This window comes from Engraulis encrasicolus, chromosome 12 (genome assembly GCF_034702125.1).
Source record: "Engraulis encrasicolus isolate BLACKSEA-1 chromosome 12, IST_EnEncr_1.0, whole genome shotgun sequence".
In the NCBI taxonomy this organism is placed as follows: Eukaryota; Metazoa; Chordata; class Actinopteri; order Clupeiformes; family Engraulidae; genus Engraulis; species Engraulis encrasicolus.
The window spans coordinates 21,342,690-21,367,829 of record NC_085868.1 but is presented as its reverse complement, the minus strand read 5'-3'; the positions used below and the strand labels follow the sequence as shown (position 1 = coordinate 21,367,829).

The window sequence follows — 25,140 nt, the reverse complement described above, 5'->3', positions numbered from 1 at the left end:
GACGTGGATTCGTTTTCCATCACATAATACATGTAGTGTAGTGCCAGTTATGGTAGCTAGCTAATGTTGTGTGCTGATCTTTCAAGAAATGCAGTATGCATGACTGCATGCATGCCCGCACGCACGCACATGTGCATCGCTGTTTATAAAGAGTGGAACGGTGCGATAGGCCTACTCTCTATCTGTAGCCTATCTCAATTGTAAACTCATTCTAACCCTGATTTAGGTGAAGAGTGTTATGGAACTGACACCCTTGCCCCAGACTAGGCCTAAGTCACTAAGAATGTTTCGGTCTCTATTCCCCCCATGAGGAAAAAGTGTGAACCGGGCGACCTGTGGAGAAAAAGATGGCATGAACTGGTGTGACTTCAGTCTGTTCTTGTTACACACGTGCCCATACTGGGGTCAGTCCCCAGGTCCTATGTTCCTCGCTACCGGGGAACTCGGAACCCTTTTTTCAGAAAAGGGTTCTATGTTTGTTCCCCACTGCTTCCAAGTAGACTGCCGCATGGCGAACGCGGGTTGTTGATAGGGTTATGGTTAGGGTTAGAACTAGGTGCCACTGTGCGCAAACTTGACGTGAAATACGCATGACAAGCATCCCGGGCCTTATCCCCTTGTCAGATACAATGCGGGGAACCTAAGTTCAGGGGTCCTAAGTTCCCCTGTCACATAAGATAGGGTAACATATAGGACCCGGGGAACATAGGCGCTCCCGCCAATACTACTGCAGATATGCTGGAAACTAGTGGTTGGTGAGGAACGGGGATGGGGGCTGGTCTGGGGTGCAATGTTAGTGTGTTGAGTGTGAATGTTTTTGTCTTTTGTGTTTTGTGTCCAGTATGGATTTTGTTTTTGCATGTAATGTAGCCTACTGACGGACCACCTTGAAAACGAGATGATAAATGTCAAGGTGCTATCCTTAATAAAATTGAAATTGAAAATTGAAAGATGACACTAGCGAGAGTGTTGTTGTCTCCCTTCCCTCTATTAATACTTTTCCAAGAATGAGAGCTGTTGTGTAGCCTATTGTTTCATAGGTTTCCGATTCAGTTGTGTGTGTGTGCATGCCTGCGTGCGCATGTTATAAACACATATATTTATGATATAAACACATAGTGACATCACCTTTTCCTGGCCGAGAAAGTGCATTTCAGGGGCCGAAGCGGCCTGTAGGGCTGGGCGATATTGAGAAAAACAATAATCTCGATTACTGTCTGCTATATCTCGATATCTATGCAAGGGGAAAAAACCCACGAAATTCAGCAAAGGTTTTTTCTTTTTATTTAAGTGAAACCAGCCCCCCCCCCCCCAAAAAAAGGTGGCTATCTAGCCAAAAGATGTTCAATGTTGAAATTACAATGTCATTTTTTGTTCTGTTTGTTATTTTAAGGAAGATAATATGTACAAAAATAAAAAATATAACAAAGCATAAAAATGCTTAACCCATGTGAGATCAAAGGCTAGACTAGAGTCAGACAGGAGTCAGGCCCGTTGCTCCGGACCGCTCCCAGGCGGAACGAAAATAAACCGGTCTTTGTTCCGAGACGGCACTATTTGTGAAGCGAAGGGTGCATCGTCAGTATGCAGCGGTGATACACAGAAAACGGCAGTAATAAACGCTTATTAGTGTCACTGTATGCACTTATAAAAACAGCGGTAACTTTCTAGAAACACTTAAATCATATTTTAGTTGTTTATTATCATTTCGAAGCGGTTTCCAATGATTGGGAAACGCATCACGGCTGTATTGGCACAGCCGATTTACCCCACTCTGGTTGTATGGGACAAAGATGTCTGACAAAAAGCGTCACGGACGGACGGACCAACGGACAAAGCCTCTTATAGAGATGCTCCTCATCAGAGGCTCTAAATCCGAAATAACGCCATATTATTGAGCCGTTCATCCTTTTCTTTGGAACAAATTCTGCTGTTTCGGCTTCTTCTGTGGGCGCCGCCATGTTGAAAGAGTTTAGCAACACAAACACACGCCGCTACACGCAAAGGGAGGAGGAGGAGGAGGAGGAGCAGGGGGAGGGGAGCCAGCTCTGTTGGGGGGAAACGCACGCAAGGAGGAGGCGGGGCGGACCGCTCCACAGCACAGAAGGGAAATCAGAGTGGCGAAATCTTACGCATTTACAGCCTAAACTCGAGATATTCGATATGTCAAAATATTAATCGATTTCATAAAACTTCTCGAGAAACCGTAAAACTCGATTAACCGCCCAGTCCTACCGTCCTGCACAGACACAAAGACTAACAGGTACAGTTGTTTATCTTATACACAGACAGACAACGTTGTTAAAGTGTGTAAGTATCTAATGACGACAAACAATCTTCCTGTAGTTGATAAATGAGTGCATGGAAAGAACTCCGATTCCTGTTTTCCAACCACGACTACAAAATAATAATTTAGCCTATTTATATTTACTTTAATGGCCTCTAACTCGAAGTTGAAGATAAGAAAAGTATGTAGGCTAAGCAGTGGGAAAGGAACTGCCAATCTACTCTGTCAATGTACAGTAGTCTCTTACTGCAGATGGGTTGACGGCGGGCCTATTCACTATTTGCTGAAAATACTCAAGAACATCATAACAACATTGTAACATAGACTCTATAGGCACTAAGGGGTTAAGTGATGCGCGGCCCATTTCACTGAAACTTGAGTTATCAGATACCTCTGTGTTGTAAAGTAGCCTACTAGCACCATCTTGTGGTGTGCCTGTATACTGCAGCTCTGATACTACACAAGTTGGGGTGGCTATACCATCAGCGTGGGGATGCTTCACCCCTTAGTGCAGAGCCTGTTGTAACCTTACTGTGACCAAAATTATAATGGCTATGTCTTAATCTGTTACTTAAAGCGATATTGTCCTATATTTGGAAATAAGCCCATTTTCCATCTCTCCTTGAGTTAAATATATGCTTTTTACCTCTCTCCCGTTAATGCAGCCACTCCCTGTGTCTGGCGGCACAGCTTGTTAGCATGTTTGATCGCAACTGCTGAATCCGGACAAGAAAACTTAGCCAAATGCCCAATAGCACCAGAGTTAAACATTGTGTAGAATTCATATTCACTATTTAAACGCCATGTATTCTGAACTTGAAACGTGCAATGACATTAACAACAAAGGAAACAAGGCGATTTCCAAGTATATTCTCAAGCCGGCGTAACAATCAACGAGCACAGCAAATCTGTAGTCCAGCAACGGTTGTGCAATGATATGAAACAACTGTAGTTTCTGTATCCGGAATTTCCAGTTATACAATAAGAAGGGAAGTAGAAGACTATGCCGCAATTCAAGTACTTTTTCCAAATGGTAATGTCTAAGGAGTATTTGTGTCAGATTTGATGCTTGTATCATACTTTGAACTATTGTTTTCAATTTCTCATAAAGTATTCCTGCAGTGGCCATCATGGAAAATGGGCAGACACCTTGAATTCCAAATGGCCCATGTACATTTTCAACAGGTGGTGGATCACTATTTGGACAATTGTAGGCCTGTCTCCTGCAGTATTCCCACAGGTCTTTCTGGTGGACATCTTGGGAAATGGGAAGCCATCTTGAATTTCAAATGGCACACTTGCTTTTTTAAGAGGGTATGTCTGAGGGGTATTTGTACCACACTTGATGCTTGTGTCACTGCTCGAAAATTGTTTCAGTTGCCTATTGAGGCTGTGTAGTGGCATTTTAAATACTTAATTGTGCAAAATCAGTTTTTAATTGTTTACATTGTCAATAAAATTCAAGTTGTCATTATACCACAGTAGAGTTGTTATGCAAATGTTTAATCGTGCAATCGTGCAACGTGTTGTTTATTTCCACAGAATTCATGCTAGAAAATGTTACCTTTTCCATGAATACTTAGCCTACCACCATCAAATTCTACGTAGGCCTATTAATTATGACTGCACTTACATGAACATACATGAAAAGGGGATCTTCTCTATTTTCTGCCATAAGACATTTAGACAAATAGACATTTTTAGTTACGAAACTGACTGTACTTTGGTAATACTGGTAAATATTATTTAATTATTTCGTAAATATTCATGAAAATATCAAATCTGACAGTAGACAGCACAGTTTCAATGAGCAGCATAGTTACAATACATACTCTGACCACCATCCTATACAGTGCTACTTTAAAAATAAATGTTACAAAATAATACCCTCTACAGCAATGGAAGACTCTAGCATTCCAAATGTACAGCACAGAATCTGTCACTATTCTGTCACATACTATCACATTTCATAGGCCTAATGAAAAAAATATATTAAAAACCCAATATCCTAAAATAATGAAAGAAAAGCTGAAGTGGGGATTAAACCAATTTATTTTACATCTTTTTCAATCTCTAAAAAGCTCACACACAATTAGCAGTCAATTAAGTAAGGAATGATGGCCGGACGGTAATTAATGGACGAGGTGGAGCGTTCTAAAAGCCCGACGGCGCAGCCGAAGTCCATTATATCCCTTGATATCGGGACACCTCGAAGGCCGTATATTCATCTAAGGCTTCGTGAGAAAGTAGATTAACCACTGCGCTTGGTTGGTTGCTATGGGCACCACTTCCTAATCTGGTGAGACGCGCCTCTATCGGAGACGCGCACAGAACATTGGGGCGACTTGACAACCAAATGCGATAGAACTAACGACTGATTTTGACTTGACAACCAAATGCGATAGAATTAACGACTGGTCCTTGGCTTGACAACCAAATGCTATAGAATTAACGACAAAGACTTGACCATAGCAACCTGCAGTTTAGAACTAAGTAACGGCACTTCGCCAGAAAGTTAGAAAAGAAGCAATTAGACGCCCGCACGCCCACATGACATCATAGGTGTCCTGCTACAGGGGAATAAAGGACACCTGCTCAGCCAATCAGAAGACGTTCCGTCTGCTCACTGCAGGATACAGTGAACAGATTACACATTGATAAAAGATAGGGGGGAAGATCTCTCTTTGTAACAGCTCAAAAGAACTGCATGTTTATGAGAAGAATTTTTAGGCCTATCAATATTTTGCGTTTAGACGGAATGTCTTCTGATTGGCTGAGCAGGTGTCCATTATTCCCTGAGAACAGGACACCTATGATGTCATGCTGGCGTGCGGGCGTCTAAGTTGCTTCTTTTCCTAACTTTCTGGCGAACTGCCGTTACTAATTCTAAACTGCAGGTTGCTATGGCCAGGTCTCCGTCGTTAATTCTATCGTATTTGGTTGTCAAGCCAAGAGCCAGTCGTTAATTCTATCGCATTTGGTTGTCAAGTCAAAATCAGTCGTTAGTTCTATCGCATTTGGTTGCCAAGTCGCCCCAATGTTCTATGTGTGTCTCCGATAGAGGCGCGTCTCACCAGATTAGGAAGTGGTGCCCATAGCAACGAATCAAGCGCAGTGGTTAATCTACTTTCTCACAAAGCCTTAGACAAATATATTAATGAATTAACACTTAAATGCTGGTAACCGGGTGAAGTGGAATAACGGTCCTTGAGGTGTCCCGATATCAAGGAAAATAATGGACTTGGCGAAGCCAGCAGCCCTTCGGCTGCACCATCGGGCTGTTAGAACACTCCGCCTCGTCCATTATTTCCCTTGATAACGGGACACCTCGTATTCCTTACAAAACGTAGCCTATGTGTAAGTTGTTGTCAATTGAAAAAATATATAAAGTAGTTGGTTTGGAAAGGTAGGGTGGTTTGGAAGGGTTTGGAAGGGTTTTTTCTCTTTCTTTTTTTTTAGAGTTCAATGGGCCGATGATTCTTGGCCTTGGAGGCTATTTGCAGCAGAAGCAGTTGAATCTGCGGATGAAGTTGAGGAACCTGCAAGCAAATAAAGGATAGGCTTTTCATTTCAGAATTACAAAAATCAAGTTACATGAATAGTATTCCATGTGCATTTGAAATGGTCTGGTCATGAATCCTTTATAATAATATTTTTAAATAATAATTGTATTTGTATAGCACTGTATCATACACGGCATGCAACTCAAAGTGCTTAAAGGGACACCGTGCAGGAAATGGTCAAAAAAGGTACTGCAACTATGCTGCTCATTGAAACTAAGCTCCCTATTGCCAAATTTGATCTTTACATGAAAGTAATAACTAAGTAATAAACAAATATTAACTAGTATGGTCCAATTACAGTCATTTTTGCAGCTTAAAATGGCTATTTTAGGAAATTCAAAATGCCGGACCATGGAGAAGATCCCCTTTTTCATGTATGAAAAGTGCAATTTTTTCAGTCACAATGAATAGGCCTACTTAGAATTTCATGGTGGTGGTAAATATTCATTAAAAAAGGTAACATTAGTGAATGGGTAGCATGAATTCTGGAAATAAACAACTAAAAATCTCACACAGTGTCCCTTTAACAAATGGGAAAAAACATCATTGTTAGAGATGGATTTAAAAGGAGAGGTAGAGAGGAGAAGCAGAAATAGCAAGAAGGCAGAGGAAGAAGAGATAGGTAGAGATTGTAGAGTCATTAGGTCCACGTAGGTTGGGACCAGGATTCTTAGAGGCGTAAGGTCCATATTGGCTGGGTCTAGCATAAGTCATAGATAGTCACACTGGATTTGGGCGCTCAGAAGCGGCCCCTGGTGGCATCAGGGGTGAGGAAAAACTCCCTTTCGCTTGATTCATAGTTTGTAGGGGGAAAAAGCTCAATGAGGTCTGAGAAAAAATAAACCTTATAGCCAGGAAGAAACCTCAGGCAGAGACCAGCGGCCACCTAGTCAGGGCTGATTGTGAACAGTAAGGATGCTGCGGCATGGGACACTGTGACGCCTTGGCAGCTAGGAGTGGGCAAGGGTGAAAAGGTGGGTCTTCAGCTGCTTCTTGAAGGAGTCGACGGAGTTGGCTGATCGGATCTCGATGGGGAGGGCATTCTATCTCTTGGGCGCATAGCGCATTTATCTCATGTGCTGCCGAACATCATCGAGGCCTAGGACAGGTGTAAGGATTTGATGTGATACTGTGCAAAATCACCTTTTTCTCAGGCTTTTCCTTTTCTTCTTCTCTCCCTCCTCGGCAACTTCTTTGAGAGAAGAATCAGCTTCTTCAGCCTCACCATCAACAACAGGCAACTCTTTTTTTGCCTGCAACCACACACACACACACAGGACGGTCATTTATACATATTCTCCCTGTTTTTTTGTTTGTTTGTTTTTTCATTTTCATCCACATATGATTCACTTCATGAAAATTACAGCTAAGATTCAACGGACTGACACTTTATGTTACTGAAATCAATTCTGATTGATAGCTGCCACTCAGCGGCTCTCTGACCTCCTCAATGTTCTCCACGTGCTGGGATGCCTGGGAGCCGATGGGGGGCAGGGGAGCCACTCTGTTTTTCCGTCCAGCCCTGATGCATGGGTCCATCGGAAGCAGGTGATACCAGTAGGGGCAGGGGGTGGAGATCAGAGCCTCCAGTTCAGGGGAGATCTGGCTGTCTGGCAGAGACGGCAGGGGGGGCAGTTTGGAGGGGATGGAGGGCAGAGGCTCAAGGTGAGAGGTCTGGGAGAGTGGGGCATGGTGGGGGTGGGATGGCAGAGAAGGCAGGGGTGAAGGTTTGGACGGGATGGGGGGCAGAATGGGAGTCAGGCAGGGCAGGGATGCCAGTCTGGATGGGGTGGGGAGGAGGAGGCTGGGATGGATGGTGTCCAGGGGTGTGATGGGGGGGAGGCTCAGGGAGAGGGTCCTCAGTGGTGACACTTTGATGGGGGAGACAGGGAGCTGAGGTGTCATCAGTGTGGTTTTCGTTGGAGGAAAACTATGTGGAAAAAGTGTGAACCGGGCGACCTGTGGAGAAAAAGATGGCATGATGTAACTGGTAATGTTCAGTCTGTTCTTGTTACACACGTGCCCATACTGGAGTCATTCCTATGTTCCCCAGGTCCTATGTTCTCCAGGTCCTATGTTCCTTTTTCAAAAAAGGGTTCTATGTTCCCCACTGCTTTCAAGTAGACTGCCGCATGGTGAACGCGGGTTGTCGTTAGGGTTATGGTTAGGTTTAGGGTTTAGGTTAGGGTTATGGTTAGGTTTAGGGTTTAGGTTAGGGTTAGGCTGCCACTGTGCGCAAACTTGACGTGAAATACGCATGACAAGCATCCTGGACCTTATCCCCTTGTCAGATACAATGCGGGGAACCTAAGTTCAGGGGTCCTAAGTTCCCCTGTCACATACAAAGATTGGGTAACATATAGGACCCGGGGAACATAGGTAGGTACGCTCCCGCCAATACTACTGCAGATATGCTGGAAACTTAGTGGTTGGTGAGGAACGGGGATGGGGGCTGGTCTGGGGTGCAATGTTAGTGTGTTGAGTGTGAATGTGTTTGTCTTTTGTGTTTTGTCCAGTATGGATTTTGTTTTTATTTAAAAATGGCAGGTAATGTAGCCTACTGACGGACCACCTTGAAAACGAGATGATAAACCTCAAGGTGCTATCCTTAATAAAATTGAAATTGAAAATTGAAAGATGACACGAGCAAGAGTGTTGTCTCCCTTCCCTATTAACACTTTTCCAAGAATGAGAGCTGTTGTGTTGCCTATTGTTTCATAGGTTTCCGATTCAGTTGTGTGTGTGTGCATGCCTATGTGCGCATGTTATAAACACATATATGTATGATATAAACACATAGTGACATCACCTTTTCCTGGCCGAGAAAGTGCATTTCAGTGGCCGAAGCGGAAACTGGACTCAAATAAGAGAGTATGTTGTCTTTGTTGGCCTCCTTCACATGTATGAGGATACCGTCCTGCACAGACACAAAGACAAACAGGTACAGTTGTTTATCTTATACACAGACAGACAACGTTGTTAAAGGTAGGGGGTGTCAGTACCACTAAGGGGGGCAGGTAGATCCTGACAATGCTTCAGGTGGCCCATAAGGGGGATGTTGTGGTTGGGAAGGGGGCCCAACATTATAATTTTTTTTTTTTAAATTCAGAGGCCCCCCATTTTGTAGTAGCAACCCTGAATGATGTTATGGTCGGCAGGGCAACTGACAGCTTTGGCAGGGCCCAGGACAAAGACATCTGAAAGGGCCCCCCACTCAATACATACAATTTGATGAGAACCCAATTCTGGGGCCCCTCTGTCCCTGTCCCCTTTAGGCATTAGTAATAATAACATAATAATAGTAATAGCCTATACAAAAGTGGTGAGATTTGAAGAAGCAGTATTGTAGCAGTGTGGGGTGTTGTATATTGTTCTTGGTAGTTCTGAGGTGCTATAGCCTGGTATGGCCTGCCCAGTGCTCACAACACTTCTGAAGTGTGTCTCTACATGCCTGAGTAGTTGCTTTTATTTTATTGTCTTTTTTATTGCCAATACAAGCAGGCTAATGTAGTGCAAGAAGGTGGGTGCACTTACATGTGTCCTGCTAGTCATGGGACCCAAATCATGTTTTTTCAGAGGGGCCACATTTTGTAGCAGCACCCCTGGAGGGGAGAGAGTGGTGAACACTTACATGTGTCCTGCTGGTCATCTGTCCCATCTGCAGACTTGCGCTGGCTGTGGACTCATAGTCTCCCCTGATGATGTCATTCAGGGAGCCCTATAGGAGGAAGGAAGGATGATAGTTGGAGTGATGTGATGTGTGCATTGTGGACATTAGTTAATAGCTAATAGTGTTAGTGTTAATAGTTATAGCCTAGGATCTCCTCCTCTCTCTCTCACACACACACACACACACACACACACACACACACACACACACACACACACACACACACACACACACACACACAGGATGGACTTGCAGGCACCTGGCCTGGAGCAGGTCAGAGGTGTCCATCTGGGTGAGAGAGGGACTCACCTGCTGATGGTGGGTGTCCGCAAAGTACGGAGTCTGCCTCGCCTCAAGAACTCCTGCCTCAATGGCCTGGAGAAGAGACAGGAAATGATGTCAGACTACATGGAAGACAAATGCCAATCAACAGTAGAGCGCAACCTGCGTGCTGGATGGTAGTCACACACATACTCTATACTCTATTCTACTACTACACACACACACACACACACACACACACACACACACACACACACACACACACATTAAGTCAGAGCATTACCTCATCCAATTCCTCAAGGAGGAACATATCGTCCGAGCTGGCAGGTGTTGAGATGGTGTCCACCTCTGGCGAGGAGTCACCCCCATATAGGGCCTGCAACTGAAAATAAACAATCCCATAGTCTTAGGTGTAGTCCTGTGCAGTTTATGCTAATGCGGTCCCATTTATTGCATACATGGAAATGATATAGGCCTGGTGGAAATAAATAATGGGCTAATAAAAATAATAATAGGCTAAGGCAAACATATTAATTTAGGATATGGCCAGAAGGTACATTCCAGAATGGACTAAAAACTCACCATTATGTTAACCCAGATGATATATAAACAATGAAGGGATGTTACAGATATCTGTGACTTTCATCCATCTTCTTCTGTGTGAAAATGATAATTGGATTTTGGCACAAGAAATGCAATGGTGACGTAGACCTATTTGAACTATGACGTACTACTACCTATGACATCATCAGTCACGTACACTTTTGTCCTGGCATGTTGTCCTGGCACCTACACCTGCTACCATACGTTCTATGTGCCTGCCATCCTCATAACAGAAACGGTTATTGCTACTTCGGTTATGAAATAAACAAATCTTTAATGTAGTTTGTTCACGTGAAAGGTTCATTATTGTTGTTGTTGTTGTTGTTGTTGTTGTTGTTGTTGTTGTTGACGGGCGTTATGGCCTATTACAGTGTTTACGTTAGGCTACATTGGCCTATCTTACTAGAGTTACGGTAGCAAAGGCGGCCATGCTTTTGGTTTCTCAGGACAACGGTAAACAACTGCTGCGCTGAAGCAGAAGCTGAAGTCAGTGTGCGCGGTGGTATTGGTAAGCATTCTTTGGGCTGTGGTGTTGGTTCTGTGCTTGCATTTCACGTAAGCGGAATGTGAAGGGATGGATCCTGAAAGCTTAAGGGTAAGTGGGACATATCTGAGGACGTGGATTCGTTTTCTGTCACATAATACATGACAATAGTGTTAGCCAGTTATGCTAGCTAGCTAATGTTGTGTGCTGATCTTTCAAGAAATGCCCGCACGCACGCACATGTGCATCGCTGTTTATAAAGAGTGGAACGGTGCGATGCTCTCTATCTGTATCTCAATTGCAAAGTCTTCCTACCCCTCATTTAGGTGAAGAGTGGAAGAAGAAGGGAACTGCCACCCTTGCCCCAGACTACAGTAAGTCACCAAGAATACGGCGGGAAACCGCACAGCTTTATCTCTACACGACTCGAGAAACTCAGTTCACGAGTAATTTCGAATAAGACATTTTATTTTTCTGAGATGAGCGACCAGATTTCTGTAGGAACTGTCAGAGAGTAGGTATACGCGTGGTGAAATGCATCTCTTTTGGTTTCGGGCCAGTGTGTGTGTGTGTGTGTGTAACTGAGTGTGCCATGGGAATAATCTGGAGACTTGGCATATGCTAGCAGTCCGATTTAGCTCGGGATTATGCGTGTCGTAGAAGTTAACTCCGGGCGGGTGCTGTCTTCCATTCACAAACAATCAGAATGGCGAAGAGACTGACGGTGAGTAGTAAGAACAAGCTTGTAAACAAGAGCACCGATTGATTGTGACATTTCAGTTTCAACGACCAGCAAGGTGATATCTAGGGGTACGTGTTTTCTTGGAAGATAGGCTACTGTAGCCTATGTGAGTAGCTATTCCAACAGTCAAATCACTATGTTACTCTCTTCGGATGAGTGATGTCTATTTATTGTTCTATTATGCAATCAGTGGTGGTGATGTGAAGTGTTTAACTTTACAACATTTGCATCCCATTTCAGTTTTGGCTGCACTTGTTCTGTATGATGGTGGTGGTTATGGTCTGATGTATGGGAGTAGGTGGTAATTATTGTGTCATTACATCATTCTGCCCATTTGGACTGAAGGGGGGAAGCAGATTCACTTTGGACTGTATGAATGGTTGTTTTGAAGTCAACTTTACTGTAGGCCTATAGACAGTTATACTATAGCTTCACTGTTGAAAATATTCACATTGCGTGTCCCTCTCTCTTGTCCACAGCGGGGCAGGACACTGCCTTCTTTGGCCAGGTGAGTTCATAGTCTTTGCCACACTGTTTTCACTACTGTACTGATGAGCCTATTCACATGCAGAGACTCCAGTCTCAGCATTTAAAACAACAACCGAATGAATTTTTGCTTCAACCATTTACGGTCTTCAATTCTTCTCTGCATTTGTTAATCTAACCCTTTTCGTCCGTCTGCTTCTCCATCCTTTTTGTCCGTTTGCTTCTCCATCCCCAATGAAGTGAGGACACTGTAGGTAAGTTTTGTATCACACTTTCAAGAATAATATATAAAAAAATAACATGTGCTATATTAATATAACATTCACACAATAGCACATCATATTATTATAACAGGTTATACGTTGTCATCTTCCTCATAATATACTATAACAGAGATATGATGTATCATATTGTATCATGTCATGGATGTCATGTTTTGGAACACGTAATAGGGTGCATTTCTCGAAACCATAGTTGCTAGCTATGTTTGCTACTTTTTTGTTTGCAATGCAATCCCATTGACAACTACCCATGTTGCTAACTGGCTAACAGCTACGCTTTCAAGAAATGCACAAACCCATGGTTTGTAACAAACTCTTGGTCTCTGCTGTTCAGATGAGGCGCCAGTTAGACTAATGCCCCTCATTGGGAACTAAGCCTTGCCCCCACTCAGCTGTATCCTTCTCAACGCACCCCCTAGGGCTCCCCAATGCTCCTTGGGGGGCTGTAGCGCCCCATTGAGAAGAAAACACTGTATCATATTGTACCATAATAGGATGTCATGTTTTGGAACACGTTATGGTTTGTATCAAATTCTTGATTTCTCCTGTTCAGATGAGGCCCCGGTGCCCAGGTCCAGGCGGAAGAAATCCAGACGAGAGCCCGATGGTGTAGAGGACACAGGTGGGTGTTTGGCTATTTATTGACTTCCTTTTTGCATTTGTTTGTTTTTTTGTGAAGCACATTGAGTTGCACCTGTGTATGAAATGCGCTATGCAAATAAACTTGCCTTGCCTTGCCTATGTATGCCTTGTCCTTGTGTATCCGCAATGTTATGTTATGACCTATTCTGTGTATGGGGAGATATCACATGTAATACACAAGGATTGTAAGGCAAGTACAGAGAGTTACTGTATGTTGTATTCAGGGCTGATAGTATTCAGGCTACATACCTGATTTCAGGCTTGACAGAGTTTGCAAAAATAAAAACAATGATAATAATTAGCCATTAGGTTATTCTTATCTCAGAAAGTGTTATAGGTTCAGGGTTTTCTTCTACTATCAGGCTTGAATAATGGTCATACACAGGCTATTAAATGTTTGAATAATGTGTCAAAATACAGGGCTTTTTCTGAACGGGGAAATAGGGGCGCTCCACCCTCATACCTCCGTGGGTGCACCCTCATACTTTTATTTTTATGTATATATATTTGAGCACCCCTAGTAAATTCTCATTCACGGGGGGGAACACCCCCCTTCACCCCCCGTAACCTGCCATGATGCTCCCTCATGCCAAAAAATCCTAGAAAAAGCCCTGTAATAGGCCTATGTTACGTCACTATGCAGTATCTTGTCGTCGTCGTTAGAGCAGGGGAAAAAGTTCAGGCTCAGGATTTTTTTTCACTATCACCCCTGTGTATTGTATTGTGTGTGTGTGTGTGTGTGTGTGTGTGTGTGTGTGTGTGCGTGCGTGCGTGCGTGCGTGCGTGCACGCAGACACTGGCATGGAGATGGGGGGCATGGCCAGTCCGAGGCAGTCGGAGAGCCAGCCAGCTGCCACCCCAGAGTCCCAGGAAGTGCCTGCTCCAAAGAAGAAGAAGAAAAAGAAACAACCTACCATTGGTAAGACGGACAGGATGGAAGAAGAATGCACACATAGAGTTAGGTTGAATGTCATTTGTCGAGGTTTCAGTGTCTAAATTGAACAAATAAGTCTCTCCTCAATACACGTTAGATCTTATTTGGTCAATGCTCCCAACAGTGACTGTAAAGAACCCAGTAGCCCTGGTTCTATAATTGTTTTGTTCTATTGTTTGGTTCTATAATTCTGTTGTTTTCTTTGTTGCCGCTGTTGTGATTTGAACATTCTAAGAGCAGTAAGAGCCTAATGCACCCGTAAAAGGCAACCAATTCCTTACGGTGGTACCAGATCTATGTATGAAGAGAAATAAACTACATGAACTCGGACCAGCAGTTGTCGGAAGGCCATTATTTACGGGGACATTACAGTAAGGAATTGATCCACACCTGCCCGACTGGATGATCGCAACAAAGTCGCAGAGCAAAGAAACAGCGAACACCAGGGTCGACGCAAGTGTAATGGTCACCGGAGATTGAGGAAAACAACATCACATCGGACAAGTGTCATCTCGCACAGACAGAAAAGGGAGATCAAAATCTCAAAAAACGCAAGATGGACACGGACAAGGCTATCAGGCAAGTTGCTGAAATTGCTGAAATGCCAAAGGATGATGATGTAGTAGGCCTAATCTCAGTTAGACGCTCTGAACGTGAACACATTCCTACTGAAGAAATGCTATACTGTAAAGAAGAACAAAACAAAAGAGAAACGAAACTGTGTAGTCTTTTTGAACAGTGGAAGGTGTCAGCGCGTACTACCAAACAAGAACTTAAGCATGAGATGACTGAAAAACGCATGGTAGCTCTCTCAGAAGAACTAGAGAAAGGAAAAATTGATATTCTGAACATGTTTGATGAAATGAAAACGAAAACAGACGACATAAACAATGTAGTAAAATGGAAAGCAGGAGCTTGTGAAAGTGTAACAAAGGATTTACTGAAAAGCTTAAATGAGAGACTGGTGGAAGAACAGAAACGAAGGGAGAAAATAGAGGATGAAAGGAAAGAACAAGAACAATTCAACGCACAGAAGAAGTATAAAGAAGCGTCAGAAAAGCTACAACAACTAAGAGCAGCTTCCAAGATCGTGACAGCTTCGCATCCACTGGGATCACACTTCGTCACCAGAGACTACGTGGACGATGGGGTGGCCAGTGTCGACAGTGAGGACAGGGCCATTTGTCTCACAGGAGAGGTTCGTGAGCTGAGTGCGAAGGAAGATCTGCGCAAACTTGTATCTGACAACCACGCTGATCTGCAGAGCATTCCCGCAACTGAACTTGCCACAAACACCAGGGCCAAGAATCTTGCAGTCAATGGTGGAGCATTGGAGAGACCGCTAGGAATGCACTGGAACATCAAGAATGACTGCTCCACTGTCAAAGTTGCACCAAAACATCAACCAGCAAGACGGTGGGAGAAGCCACGGTGGGAGAGATGGCGAGCTGACCTAGCTAAAGCTCAGCCGCGTCACTTCTTCTCAGACGACGCCACACTCACGGGCATGCACCTGACAATACACAGCACACTGACTGCAATGGCCTGTTGCCTACCACACACACAGGAGAGAGCAAGCCCAGAAATGTACTACTGGACTTGCAATTCGACAAGGGTGAGGCGGATCGCTGCCCTTACAAACACACACACTGATAAGAAAGAAGAACTCGAACACTTTGATCATTGCAAAAAAATGGAGCCAGCAAAAAGAGAGAAAAAGGCTTCCAAAAAAAAAAAAGGAAAAGAAAAAGAAAACAACAAAGCCAGAAAAAAAGGAAGGCTTCCAAAAAAAAAAAAAAAACCACAACGAAGCCAGCAAAAGAAAGAAAGGCTACCAAAAAAAAAAATAAAAAATTTGTTACTGTTATATCTTTGTATTTTTGTCATTGAAATTATGTTTTAAAGTTTGTCTCTCACCCTTTAAAACTTATAATTTGGTGGGAGTGTAAAGAACCCAGTAGCCCTGGTTCTATAATTGTTTTGTTCTATTGTTTGGTTCTATAATTCTGTTGTTTTCTTTGTTGCCGCTGTTGTGATTTGAACATTCTAAGAGCAGTAAGAGCCTAATGCACCCGTAAAAGGCAACCAATTCCTTACGGTGGTACCAGATCTATGTATGAAGATAAATAAACTACATGAACTCGGACCAGCAGTTGTCGGAAGGCCATTATTTACGGGACATTACAGTGACGATCCTGCAATGAGTTGCAGCCCAGGCGACAGCCCCCTCGGACGTCCTGCCCCTTTTGCGGTGGCCCTGCACCCGGCAAAAATTGTCCGAAAAACGCTTATAGCTGTCAAAAAACAGCTATTGTAATGTTATTATTACAACATCATAATAATGTAATGAGTAACATTGAAAAGTTTTGAAATATGTTTATTAATATTTTAACATGTTTATAGCGATTTCCGCAATGTAATTCGTGGGTAGAATTTCATGATGGGGCGGGGTTTCGTGATGACGCCTCCCCCTCTCTGGTGTCGCCCAGTGCAATACGCATGAATTGCGTGACGTGTTCCATGTGCGTTTTGGGGGAAAACATTGGGGAGAAAGCCAATGCAAGTCAATTGGTGGTGTTGGGAAAGAATAAATGAAAGACAAGGACCTGTAGACTAGCGCTGTTCACGCTCAACATGCCGAAAACATGTTGTGTTGCCGGCTATTCAAATAATAGGGTCAAACAGCCATGGATGAAGCATGGACTGTGTCCATTTAGGTTAGCCGATGTAGCATGTAAGTTAATGAGACATTCGGTTTGATTTCCCCCATAAAGGGGCATAACACACATTTACAAGCAAAGTACCCGGATGGCTGTTCATGCGTATATTGTTTCTCTGTCTGTGTCATTAAAAAACTAGAAATTCACTCAGAGAGTGCAGACCTCCGCCAAGGAAGCTGTTTGACATTTGACTATCTTACACCCTATTTTTTTCAAGACTTTCTGCCTTCTTTTTGTGGCGTTAGAAACTGGAATTTCCAAAACTCGCCCTATCCCGCAATGGTGTAAAACCTTTAGAAAAAATCCTGAATCCGCATCATGATCAGCATCACCACCAAAATTGAATCTCTTCTTCCTTTTGTCATTTCCAACAACTCGACAAATTGTCATCCAAATCCGTTCACGACTTTTTGTGTCTTCAGACATGGAGGGAGATCACGCTGAGCTGGTGAATGGAGAGGCGTTGGAACAGGGGACGGACGGAGAGGAGGCACCACGCAAATCCAGGAAGAAGAAGTGAGTTTGACTTTGATCTCTGTCTCTCTAGTGTTCATCTCTAGGCTACTTTAAACAAGTCAGTCTAACAAACTTACAAATGTACATAAGAGTATTGAGTGGTATTAATTGAACCCATTCCCTCCATTAAGGCAGCTTTATTTCAGCTGCTTTGATGTGAACTGCAAGCTTTGACAAATGTTTGGCCCTCACAGCAAGTTTGGTAAGGTCTTGGTTATTCTTTCAGGCCAATCTGTGTGCAGAACTTGTCTACCTATCAGTTTCTCTCTCTGTCTCTTTCTCTCTCTCTCTCTCTCTCTCTCACACACACACCTTCATTTTAGTTAATTGTTCATTCAGTCTCAGAGCATTTTAAATAATCCAGAGAACCACAGAGGCCCAAGGCCAGGAAGTTATGGGGCTTGAATTAATTCAAGTGGACACCGTTGAACTCTCTCTTTCTCTCTCTCTCTCTCTCTCTCTCTCTCTCTCTCTCTCTCTCTCTCTCTCTCTCTCTCTCTGTAGGAAGTCGAAGGTGGTGGAGACGCAGTATGTGAATGATCTGGACGTGGAGGAGGATGACATCATCTCCGACCCCCAGTCTCCCGTGCCACAGCACTCCCTCTTCAACGCCCCCGTGGGGCAGAGCCAGCCCATGGGGAAGGTGTTCGTGGAGAGAGGCAGTGAGTTTGTCTGCTCTGTTGCCTATTTTTCTTGTCCTGAAAGAAAGGATTCAACTGCATGTGTGTGTTTGTTTGTGTGTGTGTGTGTCTGTGTTTGTGTGTATGTGTGTGTTTGTTTGTGTGTGTGTGTGTCTGTGTTTGTGTGTATGTGCGACAACTAGCAAGGCTGTGAGGGATCTCCAATGTTTTACAGTGTAATAAATGTTCAATCAATAAGTGTGTGTGCGTGTGTGTGTCTGTGTGTCTAGGGCGGTTTCAGGCAGCTGATCGAATAGACAGGCGGACTATCAGTGATCAACTAGACACAAACTTCATGGACATGCAGTCTAATTGGACCACCAAAGATGTCTCTCTCAAAGTGCACAGTGGATTCAGGTGTGTGTGTGTGTTTGTTTGTCTCTGTGTCTGTGTTTGTGTGTGTCTGTTTGAAAGCATTTTGAAAGGGACATGATATTTTAAGCTCTTGTATTTTTCAGCAGATGATTTCACCTTTTGAAATGTATACAGTACATGCACTTGCCCAAAACAACCATGCAGACCGATTTTTTAAAATGACTTTAATTACAATGTTTTCTAATTGTATTCTATCAATAACAAATACCTTTGCATTAAAAGTTTTTTTTTTATCCTAGCAGCATGATTGGATTGCATTGAATTATAAACCTTTCAAAGTCTGTATTCTACTGCTGTGTGTATTGTTCTGGTGTCATGGCTGATGTCCTTGATGCATCTAACCCTACATTGCAAGTCGGACCCATGTTGATTTTCAAAATTATACCATATGCAGTGTTCCTTAGCCAACTTAAAATAGCATGTATGTAATTTTGTATCAATGGCAAAGGTGCTGTATTAGATATATGGAGGTTGTGAGTTGTAATCCCACTTGGACCCATGTTGATTTTCAAAATTATATCATATGCAGTGTTCCTTAGCCAACTTAAAATAGCATGTATGTCATTTAGTATCAATGGCAAAGGTGCTGGATTAGAGATATGGAGGTTGTGAGTTCGAATCCCACTCGGACCCATGTTGATTTTCAAATTTATATCATATGTAGTGTTCCTTAGCCAACTTAAAATAGCATGAATGTCCCAAAACACGGAGCTACAACACTTTCAAGATGGCATAATCCAAGATGGCTGAATTGTTTGGCCCATCACTTCTGACTGGGTGGATGGATTTTTCTCACATTTCTTTTAGCTTTGTTTTCTCAATAGTAGTTTGTTTTTAATTTAGGTATAGAGATATCAAAAACAAAACTGCTCAGCTGTGCCCCAAAAGGCAAGGCCGCTTCCAGCATTTTCTGCGAGAATGCAATCTAGTTGGAATTACCCACCTGTTGTGTGTAGAATTCTGGGTACAGTGATAGTTGAACACCAATCCAGGTGGAAAGGGTGGAACTCAGTTCATGTTTGAAATGATTGGATCAGATCTTACCCAGTCCCTGACGTTTGAGTCATGACATTTGTTCGTAATGCACCACCATTACTAAACTGCTAAACCAGACCCCAGACAAGCATAATGGTTTGTGGCCCTGCCGTGGCCCAGGTAGGTCACTGGGTTACTGCTCCGGCGACCCGGATTCAATTCCAGCCCGATTCATTTGCCGATCTTTCCCCAGCTCTCTCTCCCCACTCGTTTCCTACAGTATATCACGAAAGTGAGTACACCCCTCACAGTTTTTGCAGATTTGTGAGTATATCTTTTCATAGGAAAGCATTACAGAAATTTCACTTTGACACAATGATTAGTGACCTTTTAACAACATATCTAATCGCTTAAAGGGGTATGCCACTATTTTGGGGCTTAATACAGTTAAAATCGTTGGCTGGAGTTTATAAAGGTGGTAAAGTGTCTTATTTTTCATGTAAGCCGTCTTGCTTTAAGACAAGTTAAAAGAGGGAATATGTCGCTAAGCTAGTGAAAGTCAATGGATCCGTGTAGCATTGTAGCATGCAGAAAGAAAACTAAATACAGCCATTAATGTTTGAACATGTTTGAACTCACAAAAGTGAGTACACTCCAGATGAAAATCCGATAGAGAAGGGGCTGTGTTTGCTCGAATCGTCTTGAAATGAAACGAAATGAAAAGGGATGAAAAGGGAGGTCATCAGTGTGCGTTTCAACCTTTCTTTGCATTTAACTTTTACATTTTGAGTCTGCATCTGGCTTAAATAGATTGGTGTGAGATTTGAATGCAATCCCACAGCCCCTTCTCTACCGGATTTTAATCTGGGGTGTACTCACTTTTGTGAGTACATGTTCAAACATTAATGGCTGTATTTTGTTTTTTTCTGAGTGAACAAGAGATTTAAGCGGTTACATAAGTTGTTAAAAGGCCACTAATCATTGTGTCTAAGTGCAATTTCTGTAATGCTTTCCTATGAAAAGATATCAAAAATCTGCAAAAACTGTGAGGGGTGTATTCACTTTCGTGATATACTGTATCTCCCCTCCACTGTCCTGTCAGAAATAAAGGTATAAAAATCCCAAAAATATATATATTTTTAAAAGATCATTTAAAAAAAGCATAACGTTTGCTCTGTTGTGTTTGTTTCTGTAACCCCAGGGCGATAGGCGTATTTGCCCACGGCTTCCTGGCCGGCTATGCGGTGTGGAACATCATCGTGATCTACGTCCTGACTGGAGAGGAGTTCAGCACCATGGGCAACCTGCTGCAGCAGTACCACACCCTGGCCTACCCCTCGCAGTCCCTACTCTACCTGCTGCTAGCACTGAGCACCGTGGCAGCTTTTGACAGGTAATGCTGAACTAGGCCTGGGCATTGCAATATATCAAATTCATATTGTGATATCAATATTTCTGTCAGACAGTATCACATTTCATAATATTGAGTTGAAACAATATTTTTTTGTCATTTGTCTACTGCCAAAAGGTAGGCTACGCTAAGCACAATACATTCCCCTTCACTTGAGCCATTGCGAGCACAGAGACTTGCTACCCAGCACTCATGCAGAATACGACTGTGTGTTTCTCCATGGCCCTCCACTCATACTGCTGAAGGGAGGGAAGATTGTGAATTGTTTAGCACAATTATTTGTCTTTAAAAGAAATATTGTCTTAAAAAAATTGTGATATTGATTTTTCTCATAATGGAGCTGCCCCATCCGGAACTTTTAGTTCTGACCACTGACGTACAGTATATACTATATGGACAGTGTGGTTCTATTGTATTCCATTCAATGGTTTTGAAGCATCTGCGATTGATCTGGAAAGATTTTTCTGCTCTAAATTTCTGCATTGGTACCTTAGCAACGCTGACAACAAGCGCTGATAGGATGATGGTAAATGGATGGCATTTATATAGCGTCTTTCCAACTCTTTGAGCACTCAAAGCGCTTTACATTGTATGCCTCACATTCACCCATTCACACTCACATTTAAACACTGGTGACAGTGGCTGCCTGCCATGCAGGGTACCACCCTGCCACCAGGGGCAACTTGGGGTTAAGTATCTTGCTCAAGGACCCATCGATGGGGTCAGCCAGGCAGAGCAGGTCATGAACCTGCAATCTTTTGGTTGCCGCACAGGCTTCTCTACCACCTGAGCCACCACTAATAGTATTAGTAGTAACAGTGAGTGACAGTTTTTGACAGGGGGTGGTAACAGTACTAAGTAGTAGCAGTAGTATTAGTAGTAGCAGCAGCAGTAGTAGTAGTAGTACTGTAGTAGAAGTGTGACGTACATCCATTGCATTTAGTCAACTCTACTTGAGACCGTAGTCACAGTCACGTTGGTCACAGTTCATTACAAAAGGGTTAAGAGCAGGGAGTGTAGACATGTGTAGGACAGTTGTGCACAACGAGATCCCCTGTCTCTCTCCAGCCAGCCTTTACCATAATCTCTCGCGTCCTGTTTTTCTTTTTCTTTCATTGTATTGTCATTAGGAGCCCCTCGAAAATGAGATGCCACATCTCAAGGGGTTAGCCAATGAATGAATGAATGAATAAAATCGCTGTTGTGTTTTTGTTCAGGGTGAACTTGGCCAAGGCCACCATTGCCTTGAGGAGTCTAATGATGCTGGACCCTGTAGCCATCGCCTCAATGTGTAAGTAGTGTACACAATCACATCACACACAGGCGGAGACAGTGGATAGACAGAAACAAGTAACTGTTGCTTTGGGTAACAGCTTGGGCTGAGTGTAATGTAATGTAATGCTTTTTTTCTTCTAGTTTCTAGTGTACTTCATTGCCTTGAGCTGAGTGCAATGTAATGTGATGTAATGTAATGTACAGTAATGCAATGTAATTTGTCTTTCTTGTTCTAGTGTATTTCACTGCCCTGGTGCTTAATGTAATGTAATGTAATTTGTCTTTCTTGTTCTAGTGTACTTCACTGCCCTGGTGCTTAATGTAATGTAATGTAATGTACAGTAATGCGATGTCATTTGCCTTTCTTGTTCTAGTGTGTTTCGCTGCCCTGGTGCTTAATGTAATGTAATGTAATGTAATTTGTCTTTCTTGTTCTAGTGTACTTCACTGCCCTGGTCCTGACTCTCAGCCAGCAGATGACCAGTGACCGCATCAATCTCTACCCCTCCGCCAACTCCACTCTATGGTAACTCCCTTTCTCTCACTTTCTGTGTCCCTCTTGCCCTCTCTCCCACACACCATCTCTCTCTCTCTCTCTCTCTCTCTCTCTCTCTCTCTCTCTCTCTCTCTCTCTCTCTCTCTCTCTCTCTCTCTCTCTCTCTACCGAATCAATCTCTACCCCTCTGCCAACTCCTCTCTATCTCCTAACTCCCTTTCTCTGTCATCTTCTGTGCCCCTCTTGCGCTCTCTCTCCCCATCACATCAACTTCTGCCTCTTTGCCAAGTCCACAATGAATTGAGCTGCTTTCCCCATTTTAGTGGCCAAGGTTCTCTCTCTCTCTCTCTCTCATCAATCTCTACCCTTCTGCTTGCTCCACACTGTCTCTGGTCAGAGGAACACTTCGTCCTCTCAAGTTAAAGGAGCACCTCAGCCAATTTCAATATGCTGTTGTATTGCGCACGCTACCCTTGACTTGTCAGTACCCGGTAATACTGCATTTTTCGGCTCAGCCCTTTCTGAGATCTGAGCTATTCTAATGGGGACAGCCTTTGTTTACCTTTAAAACTTAACATAGGCCTACTCCAAATATTATCCCGAAAGGTATCGCTGTTTGCTTGTTGTCTGCTGATGTTGCATAACCTTTTGGATGTTAATAATAATGGGAATAAATCAAGATGTTTTTTGAAATGTAAACAAGCTCAATGACCAGGATCTCAGAAAAGGCTGAAGAAAAAAAAATACTCTCAGGTACTGACAAGTCTAGGGTAGTGTGTCCTTATCCTTTTACTTCCAATCTGTTCTCTACTCTTCACTCTTGGTCCATTAGGGGGTGCTCTTGGGCTAACGTGGTGAGCTGCTATCTCTGTGAAAGTGAAAAAATTGAAGTGAAAGTGGTGATTCTTGTCATAGTGAGGAACAAATAGGACAAAAAGGCTAAGCAGCCAACCACGTTAGCTCATTTTTTGACCGAAGCAGTTACCAACAACCAGAGGTTGAACAGTGCGCAGCCAGGGATTGTTTACAAACAGTAAACCCACGTACGAGACAAGTTTTTTGTTCTAAAAAAAATGCTTGGGGGGGGGGCTTGTTATATGTATTTGGGCCAATACAGTACATTAAATTATGATGAGTCAGTGTTTCCTCGCCCACAGGCCCCCAGGTTCGGAGCGCGATGTGCTGTACCCCTGGGTGGTGGTGAACCTGGCCGTGACCCTCATGGTGGGCCTGGCCTGGGCCCTCATCGCAACTGGGCCGGAGACAGACTACACAGAGGGTAAGACAACCACGCTGCTCTCTTAAATTCATCCCCCACATAACCCATTGATGCTGGAGGCTACATACCACGAGTTGCCCCCTTCAATAAAAATGGTCAAAAATCATCCCCCTCTAAAACCATTGATCTATATTCATTTATAAGCTATACATTCACACTGTACTTTTAACAACTGTATTTTCAAAATGTTCTCGGGGGAGAAACCCCAATAATCAGAATCCGTCTCTGACCATCCCCCTTGTACTGGTTTGATTTTACAACTCGACCACTGCCTAGGCGCTCAGGGGCGTAGCAGCAAATTGTGTGCCCTGTGTACAATCAGCTCCAATGGCCCCTCCAGCCATATATCTACAGAAATCAGACTGTGTGGGACATGGACACAGCATGCAGGCTCATGAGATTTTTTAATTAAAAAACGATGGAGCTGGATGAACACATTAAATGCAACTCATTTCATGTTTTTATGTGCTTCAGAGGCTGAGAGGTTTTTGGTTTTCATAGGCTGTAAAGCATTCCAAAAAGTGAACTTGTTTAAAATCAAGAGTGACTTTTTTTTTGTCTTCAGAGTTCCTGTTGTCGATGGAAGTGGAGTACCCCAAAGCGATTGAGAAGGGAGACATGCCTGCCTGACGCCACCAGGGGGAGTCCTACACCTACTGGAGCTTATTTTTCTATCACATATTCTGTAAATATTTTTGTATGGCCCCTGTATATACACATGTTTTGAGAGATCAAGACCAAATAAATTTGAAAAGTCTGTACAGTCAATCAGTTTGCAGATTTTTTTTGTTTTTTTAAACATGCACGTCTTTTACATAAAAAAGGAAAAGGGTACTTTGCACAAGAAAATACCTGAAGTGTGCGGATTGTCTCCTTTATGTTAGAACTCTCCTAAATCCTGCACCTTCAACAGATGAGTGGGGACCTTTCCCTACTTCATTCATTTCTTTAACCCAGAGAAAGTAGAGTACTTTATGTGTAAGTAGTTTTTGGCCTTTGCCTTTACTGGATTGGACAGTGAAGGTGGTTACAGGACACAAAGTGGGAGAGGAGATGGGGCAGGGCTGGGGAAATTACCCAGGTCAGATTCGAACCCGGAGTATGTTTCTCGACAGTATCGTGTTGCTAACCAAGTTAGCAGTTTACTTAAATACAATGCAATTTTCTGGTTAGCAACGATGTTGTGGAGAAAGAGGGTCCTGATCCCATATCGAAAATACTTTGCTTGCGATTGTCCACTTTCCATGTGAAAACTTTTTTTTCAAAGTCATGGCACATAATCTTCCAAAGCCCACAACACCCCCCAACCCCCCCATGAAATCTCAACTTTACAAAGTACAGTAATGTGCACTCCACATATTTATGTCACCCGAAAATTGATTATCAAGAAATTGATTTGATGAATCATAAAATGGAGCACCACGGAGAGGCAGGCATGA

At 43.1% G+C, this 25,140-nt stretch overlaps 2 protein-coding genes across 3 annotated transcripts; one reads left to right on the top strand and one right to left on the bottom strand.

The window, feature by feature from the left end:
• Positions 1 to 5,393: 5,393 nt before the first annotated feature.
• On the bottom strand, positions 5,394 to 10,492 carry LOC134460109 (max-binding protein MNT-like). The gene is made up of 8 exons (XM_063212573.1): positions 10,385 to 10,492; positions 10,086 to 10,184; positions 9,830 to 9,895; positions 9,482 to 9,568; positions 8,660 to 8,767; positions 7,294 to 7,809; positions 6,994 to 7,103; positions 5,394 to 5,826 (listed from the first exon to the last, which is right to left on the bottom strand). Exons 1-8 carry the CDS (start codon positions 10,385 to 10,387, stop codon positions 5,781 to 5,783), a joined length of 1,035 nt encoding a protein of 344 aa, XP_063068643.1. The 5' UTR covers positions 10,388 to 10,492; the 3' UTR covers positions 5,394 to 5,780.
• Positions 10,493 to 10,819: 327 nt separating this feature from the next.
• On the top strand, positions 10,820 to 25,000 carry tmem237b (transmembrane protein 237b). 2 transcript variants are annotated; one of them, XM_063211745.1, is made up of 14 exons: positions 10,820 to 11,000; positions 11,216 to 11,263; positions 12,111 to 12,139; positions 12,358 to 12,371; positions 12,952 to 13,020; positions 13,834 to 13,959; positions 17,117 to 17,210; positions 17,715 to 17,872; positions 18,121 to 18,247; positions 20,442 to 20,633; positions 21,869 to 21,942; positions 22,365 to 22,452; positions 23,580 to 23,701; positions 24,267 to 25,000. In XM_063211745.1, the coding sequence occupies exons 1-14, from the start codon at positions 10,980 to 10,982 to the stop codon at positions 24,329 to 24,331; spliced, it is 1,227 nt and encodes a 408-aa protein (XP_063067815.1). In that variant the 5' UTR covers positions 10,820 to 10,979; the 3' UTR covers positions 24,332 to 25,000. The 2 variants fall into 2 exon arrangements, with proteins under 2 accessions (XP_063067815.1, XP_063067816.1); XM_063211746.1 differs by lacking the exons at positions 10,820 to 11,000; positions 11,216 to 11,263 and adding an exon at positions 11,442 to 11,613.
• Positions 25,001 to 25,140: the final 140 nt, after the last annotated feature.

Excerpts from the sequence above, each read along its gene's own strand:
- LOC134460109 (XM_063212573.1), bottom strand. Across the intron at positions 7,810-8,659 it reads ACTTTCTCGGCCAGGAAAAG|GTCGCCCGGTTCACACTTTT; the intron begins GTGATGTCACTA and ends TTTTCTCCACAG. Across the intron at positions 7,104-7,293 it reads ACGTGGAGAACATTGAGGAG|GCAAAAAAAGAGTTGCCTGT; the intron begins GTCAGAGAGCCG and ends GTGTGGTTGCAG.
- tmem237b (XM_063211745.1), top strand. The coding sequence starts at position 10,980 with ATGGATCCTGAAAGCTTAAGG. Across the intron at positions 17,211-17,714 it reads CGCAAATCCAGGAAGAAGAA|GAAGTCGAAGGTGGTGGAGA; the intron begins GTGAGTTTGACT and ends CTCTCTCTGTAG. Across the intron at positions 18,248-20,441 it reads AAAGTGCACAGTGGATTCAG|GGCGATAGGCGTATTTGCCC; the intron begins GTGTGTGTGTGT and ends CTGTAACCCCAG.